Source organism: Sitodiplosis mosellana, unplaced genomic scaffold (genome assembly GCF_009176505.1).
Source record: "Sitodiplosis mosellana isolate CC-2019 unplaced genomic scaffold, AAFC_SMos_1.0 Smas_scaffold_1, whole genome shotgun sequence".
Taxonomy (NCBI): Eukaryota; Metazoa; Arthropoda; class Insecta; order Diptera; family Cecidomyiidae; genus Sitodiplosis; species Sitodiplosis mosellana.
In genome coordinates this window covers 12,752,529-12,758,844 of record NW_022595244.1, presented here as the reverse complement: position 1 = coordinate 12,758,844, position 6,316 = coordinate 12,752,529, and the positions used below count along the sequence as shown (strand labels likewise).

Sequence of the window (6,316 nt, the reverse complement as noted above, 5' to 3'; positions counted from 1 at the left end):
TATCTATTTGGTTGACTTACTTTTCGAAAACTATAATAAAAAGCGATAGAATTGTGCGACAAAGGCACTTGGGGTACTTTTTTATTGGGCAATGTTTTCATACGCATAATATAAATCAGTCATGAAGCAAAAAAAAATCAACGATAAATTTCTGTCGTCATATGGATCCATTGCCGTGCATACACCGCAGGAACATTCGGTTTTCTGCAATCAAAACTGTACGATATGGTTCCGACAATTTTGCCATCACAAATCAAACCAGCACCACTGTCGCTGAACGTTGGTGCTTTTCCACCACTCTCAAACCCGGTACAAATGTGACGCGGTGTTATTCCATCGCGATATCGATACGCTCCGTTGCATTTCACTTGATTTGCAAATCATGATTTCATTACTTGATGGATTGATTTTGTTCAATCGACGACATTAACATTTTAGATAAAGCATATCAGACCCGGCTGATTATTGTTGTACACCAAAATAAACATTTGAGCTGGTGTTTGTTACAAAACGTGACTATGAATGTTCCACAAAGTGATAAAATTGTATGTATTCAAGATAAATTTCAGCGACATTTTTGTCATTTTAATCATTAGAATGAGTTTTCTCATTTCTCGTGCATTCCTCATTGTTTTCTTTCGTTGTTTTTTTTCGTCTTCTGTTACTCATATTGATTCGAAAAAGTGAGGCAAATCAGAGGCGATTATAATGAATGAGATATTTTTTTTACAAATATCATAAATTGACGTAAAAAGCATTTGTCGTCTTTGAATCACGCGTACTTCTCTGCATCCGAAAGATAAAAACGACTCATGTGGAGATACAATTTTATTATTTGCATTTGGCTTGTGTGACGCGCCGCCAAAATAAAACGTTAAATAATAAAAGGAATGTGAACATATTTCGGAAGCTATATAATCATATGAAATGTAATAAAAGCACAGCATGCTTCGTTTAATTGTTTGTTTCCCTAGTTGCTGTCAAATGGAAACATTTTGAAGTGGCCGAAAAACTTCCTATTAATTATCATGAACGACGACGACAACTTGGGCGTTTACTGTACTTTTCTAGAGTATATAGACAACTCGAAAATGTCAAACAAAAATGTGTTTATTTGATTATCATCAAAACATTTATTAATTACACTTATTAATCACATACTTAAGATAAAGCCGCTCTTATCATCATAATCATTAAATTCTATTAATAAGAGTGAATTTTCGTAGAAAAAGAAATGGTGTGCGGTGTTTTTGTTATTTATAAACCTGTCTGCTCTCGGATCCATCCGCGAAGCATTCGTACGTCAGCATAGACTCCAGGGTAGTTTGGTTCAGCACAATCGCGGCCTATTATCAAATGAATGTAGAATTTAAAAAAATATTCCATAATGGAGTGGATGGTTCATAACAGCCATAAATAAGACAAATCCTAGACAAACAAATATTTACCCCATGAAACTACGCCCACCAAAACTCCATGCTCTTCGGTGTCAAATGTGGCTGATTGATATCCATTTAGCGCCTTTGACGAACAAGCCAACGGGCCACCTGAATCTCCTGTAAATTATTGTGGAATTGAAATATTCACTCGTTTCATTCATTGCTGTTAAAATTTACCTTGGCAAGCGTCTTTGCCACCTTGATCGAATCCAGCGCAAATCATTCGTGGCGTAATGCCACCAAACATTCTGTAATTGTTATTGCACTGTCCGTAGCTTACCAGGGGAACTTCGGCCGCCCTTAGTTCAGCTTTGCGGAATATCATGAATTGCTTTTTATCTCCCCATCCAGAAACTATGCACATTGTGCCAGGATTAGCGGTTTCATATTCATTTGGCAATGCGATTGGTTGCACTGAGTCACTAAATTCTAGCTTTTCGGACAACTCAAGCAAAGTAATGTCATAATCTTGATTTCTGGTGTTGTATTTCTTATGACTTATTATTCGTTCGACTTTAATTATCTTTCCGCCACTATTGTAGAACGATGTGCCGACTAGCACAATGAAATCTTGACGTGTTAGTCCTCTGTGAAATGGAAAACCATGAAAATTAGCATATTTTAAAGCAAAGTCATCTAAATTCCAAGTGAAAAATGCACAACTCACTCGGTACAATGCGCTGCTGTCACAATGAACTTTTCACTGATAATTGAACCGCCACAGAAGTGTTGCGTCTTACTTTTGCCCGGTTCGATGTACTGTAATGATACTTGGTATGGTGTTTGTTTGATCGAAATTGGAAATCCACCCACGATACGACCAGTCGATTTACCTATATGTTTCGTTCACAGATTAGTACATTAACACTCGGATATATCTTGAAAATTGCACACAAATTGCTCTAAAAGTTTGAAAACTTACCTGAGACACTTGTTGCTATCAATAGCGCTACAAACGCTAAAAAGATTGTTTTTGAAAACATTTCTTTTGCGTTTCTTTGTACAGAAAAGTTAAAATAAATTTAACACGTATGAATTAAAACAAACATCAACCGAACTGGATTCGTTCGTGTTAGAAAATGATACTGCTTGCAGTGGCAAGACTCATTTTTATAATAAATTTTGTACGGTGCGAATGATGTAATTAAGACACAAACGGTTTATCTCTTTGAGATTTATTGCACCGGGAACTCTCTCACACAGTTCGCTGATGTTATTGCACGCATTCGCTCATCCACGCCCGGCAAATGCCGTAAACGAAATTTATGATTCTGTCGTTTGTTATTATCAACAATCAGCTTACTTCATCTATCAGTTTTACGGTAAAATTAAGCTTTGAACCGCGTGAAAATTTATATTTTGTATATATCGCCATTGGCATCCGGTAGGGAAAAAAACGGCTCTGATCACATCCACTCCACAATATGTGGAATTTATTTTTCATAAAAAATTTCCTCACTTATTTTAATTCAATTGATGATACGCTTCCCCGTTCTCGTACGGTCTTATTCATAGCAATAAAATTCCAAAGGCTTACAATACTGCCAGTCAAGTGGCAATTATTTTTGATGTGAACAATTCGTATTCGCCAAATTAAGTTATTTACAACTGCAATTGTCAGGCGGAATAAAACGAGAGTAACTTTTTCCTGTCTTTTCGAACAAGAATTAGCTTATTGCTTTTGTTTTTCGTTTATGGACGAAATGCGAAGGTTTTTTTCGATGACGATAATCCGAAAATATAATCCAGACATGTGTCAATGCAATACTACAGATAAATTCGAAACATTATCGAATGTTTCCTGCTATCAAGAGTGATTTAAAGACCAAACGCGATTTTCGAGTTATTTTGATTTTTGTTTCCGGCGAAATTTTGACGAAGCGACAGAGGATGAATGAAAGATGCTTAGAGATTTATTTAAATTAATATGAGTCAGCTTTATTAGTTTTTTTTTCGGTTTCTTAACAATATTTTCCGCAATTTGTGCAACGGTTAAATTTTAACCAACAAAATGCATCACACAAAATCGGATATCTAGAGACCAGCGTTTTCGAAGATCCAGTCACGGGCGACTTGGACACGGCTGTATACACCTGGAAAATCTGGTCTAGCGCAACCATAACCTATTGTCGAAAAAAATTGTATTAGATAAATGTGGATCATAATAATCAATATCGATTCAAGAAAAACGAATATTTACCCCATGAAACAACGCCCACCAGAACGGCATTCTCGTTGTTGTCGTCGAATGCAACAAGTGGACCACCTGAATCACCTGTATGTAGAAAATTAAAACCGTTTATTTAAAATCGGTGGCATTTCAAATATTCACGACGTTATGACTCAATAATAATTACCTTGGCAAGCGTCTTTTCCTCCTTGGTCGAAACCGGCGCACAACATGCGTGCGGTGATTCCACCATGACGTTTGTAGGCTTTTTCGCATTTTTCTTGGTTGACAATGGGAACTTCGGCGCCTCGAAGCTTGTGGCGTGATTCAGCTGATTTAGTGTCACCCCAACCGGTCACCAAACAGGTTGTGTTGTCGCTCATTTTTTCTTGGGCATCAGCCAATGCAACTGGCTTAACTTGATCGTTGAATTCAATGCCATCTTCGAGCTCAAGCAATGAGTAATCATAGTCAATAGTTCTTCCATCGTATTTCTTGTGTTGAACGATGCGTTTCACTTTATGGACTGCACCACCTTTTGCATACTCACTGGTCCCAAGACGGACGAGGATGTTTTCAGAATCTGGGACAGCGTCTGTACAATGTGCTGCAGTCAACACCCATTTCTCAGAAATGATTGAACCACCGCAGAAATGTGATCCACGGGTTTGAAGTGATACCTGCCATGGCACCTGTGAGATTTCAATTGGGAATCTGTAAAGAGGGAATAAAATATTGAAATGAAGATTTTTTGAAATTTTCATATTTCTAAGTTGTGATGCAAAATACAAAGAATCAAATCTAAAATCGATCAAATAAAAAATAAAAAAAAATTTCATTTACCCGCCAACGATTCTTCCGTCCAATTGTGGTTTTGGTAAAAATCCAACAATTGCGCCTGTTGAGAATTGGAATAATTTGATTATTTCTTTGATTCAGAACACATGAACTTTTCTACAATAATACCTGTTGCGAACAGAACAGTTGACAATAACAAACAGATTTTAATGCCAATCATTTTCGTCCAAATATTTAATTAAACTCTTTCAAAAGAAGTTGAATTGATATGTTTTTTTTTAAATTTCAATTGCTTTTGCAGGAGTTTTGCTTGAGCTTGAAGAACCTTTTTGCTTGAGCTTGAGCAAGTGAATGTCTTTTCGATAGATTTGGCTTGGCTTATATACTCAAATCATGAATGGGAATTTTTTTCTCAATTGCTCATAGTAGTAATAGCTCATGAATGGTAAATCCAATCGAAAAAAAGCTCGTGTTGTAAAATTTATTATCGATAATTTACGATTTCCCCAGCTAACTATCTATCCGTGGTAGTCTCGCTTATCGCAGATTAGCCGGAAAGTAAAAGTACGAAAAGGAGAATGAGGAGAATAAGTGTGTAGCGTGTAACGCAGTTTCATCATTAGTCGCGACAAAAGTGTAAAGAGCAACAATTTTAAGTTCAAGTGTCTGTAAGTCGTGATAATGCGATTGATTCTTCCTTGGAATTTCTTTGGACGGAAATCGAAAGTACCGCCGCCACAATCAAGTACACCAATAAACGAAAAAAAAATTTGGTCACGAAAAAAATGAATCGATTGCATTCAGTATGGATTGAGATCATCATACGGTGATTTTGTTCACACGCTGGGCTATTGGCCCGTGCAAATTTTGAGACGCAATAGCCTCAACTCATTCGAGAAGAATGCTGGCTTATCGTTTCAAAACAAAGAAAAAAAACCAATGAATTGTGTTTCAGTCGTTGATAATCAGGTGATTCCGATCAATTGATCGATTGATTTACAAGGGATTGATTGAATGTGAATATTTTTGATTGCGTTTTTGTGCTTGTACCCAAATTTCGATGGAATCGCTCTGAGCTCAAAAAAGACGTTACTCACGTAATCGTTTCAAGTGTCAAAGCGTGGATCGTGCAATAGAGATAGAAGAGGAATTCGAATACAACAACAAAAAAGATGACCGAATTTTATATGCCCTCATTAAACATGGCATAAGCAATGAAAGAAGCGTGCCCTATGCTTTTACGGCCATAATTACACTTGTTCGTTTGAGAATATTGGTAAAATGAGGAAAGAATAAGGCGTAATACGAGTTCATGCAAAGGAATTGCACAATTGTTCGACATCGTCGCGCTTTCTTTTATTCGCGACGAAAATAGCACGTTGCATCATCGCCGCAAAGCTCATTCGCTAGGCTTCCATAAATATTTGGTTCATTGACTGCAAAAGTATGCCTTTCACTCTTTTCCATACCGTAACTGCAGCGTAGTTTCTTTTATCAATTTATCGTAAGTGTTTGATCAAATATTTATGTCTTATCACCTTGGCGTTCCCCTGAACTAAAAAATAAATATGAAGATACCTCACTATTCGAGATATTCTACCTGGTCATGATTTGCATTGCACAATGCATGATGATAATAGGGCTGTTATCGCTCATCCAACAGAAATTAGGCCATGAAATTGAAACTTAATCGTCTTGAACTGGTTTACGAACATTTCGATTTTTTTTCTCGTTTAGTTCTCACGATATCACAAGTATCAATTAGTTCGTACACATTTTTCTCTATCTAACGACGTGTGATATCAGTACAATAGTGGCTGCTTTTATTTTTATTATCATTGTTCTATCGATGTAGTTTTGATCATGGCATAATTTAAGGAATTTCGATTTTTGAGTATTGACAACTGCC

At 36.6% G+C, this 6,316-nt stretch overlaps 2 protein-coding genes across 2 annotated transcripts in view; both read right to left on the bottom strand.

Annotated features, from left to right (window-relative positions):
* The window catches only part of LOC129579934 (transmembrane protease serine 9-like), a 6,089-nt gene extending 3,550 nt beyond the window's left edge, over nucleotides 1-2,539 (bottom strand). The window contains exons 1-5 of the mRNA XM_055470127.1: nucleotides 2,362-2,539; nucleotides 2,107-2,272; nucleotides 1,617-2,026; nucleotides 1,449-1,556; nucleotides 1,266-1,346 (exon numbers count right to left, since the gene is read on the bottom strand). Of these exons, the coding sequence (XP_055326102.1) occupies nucleotides 1,266-1,346; nucleotides 1,449-1,556; nucleotides 1,617-2,026; nucleotides 2,107-2,272; nucleotides 2,362-2,422 (826 nt within the window). The 5' untranslated portion in view covers nucleotides 2,423-2,539. The remainder of the gene's footprint in view (nucleotides 1-1,265; nucleotides 1,347-1,448; nucleotides 1,557-1,616; nucleotides 2,027-2,106; nucleotides 2,273-2,361) is intronic.
* An 812-nt stretch (nucleotides 2,540-3,351) lies between these two features.
* Nucleotides 3,352-4,766, bottom strand: LOC129572476 (trypsin-1-like). Its single transcript, XM_055452443.1, has 5 exons — nucleotides 4,576-4,766; nucleotides 4,453-4,507; nucleotides 3,797-4,323; nucleotides 3,640-3,714; nucleotides 3,352-3,562 (listed from the first exon to the last, which is right to left on the bottom strand). The coding sequence occupies exons 1-5, from the start codon at nucleotides 4,625-4,627 to the stop codon at nucleotides 3,474-3,476; spliced, it is 798 nt and encodes a 265-aa protein (XP_055308418.1). The 5' UTR covers nucleotides 4,628-4,766; the 3' UTR covers nucleotides 3,352-3,473.
* Between the last annotated feature and the right edge of the window lie 1,550 nt (nucleotides 4,767-6,316).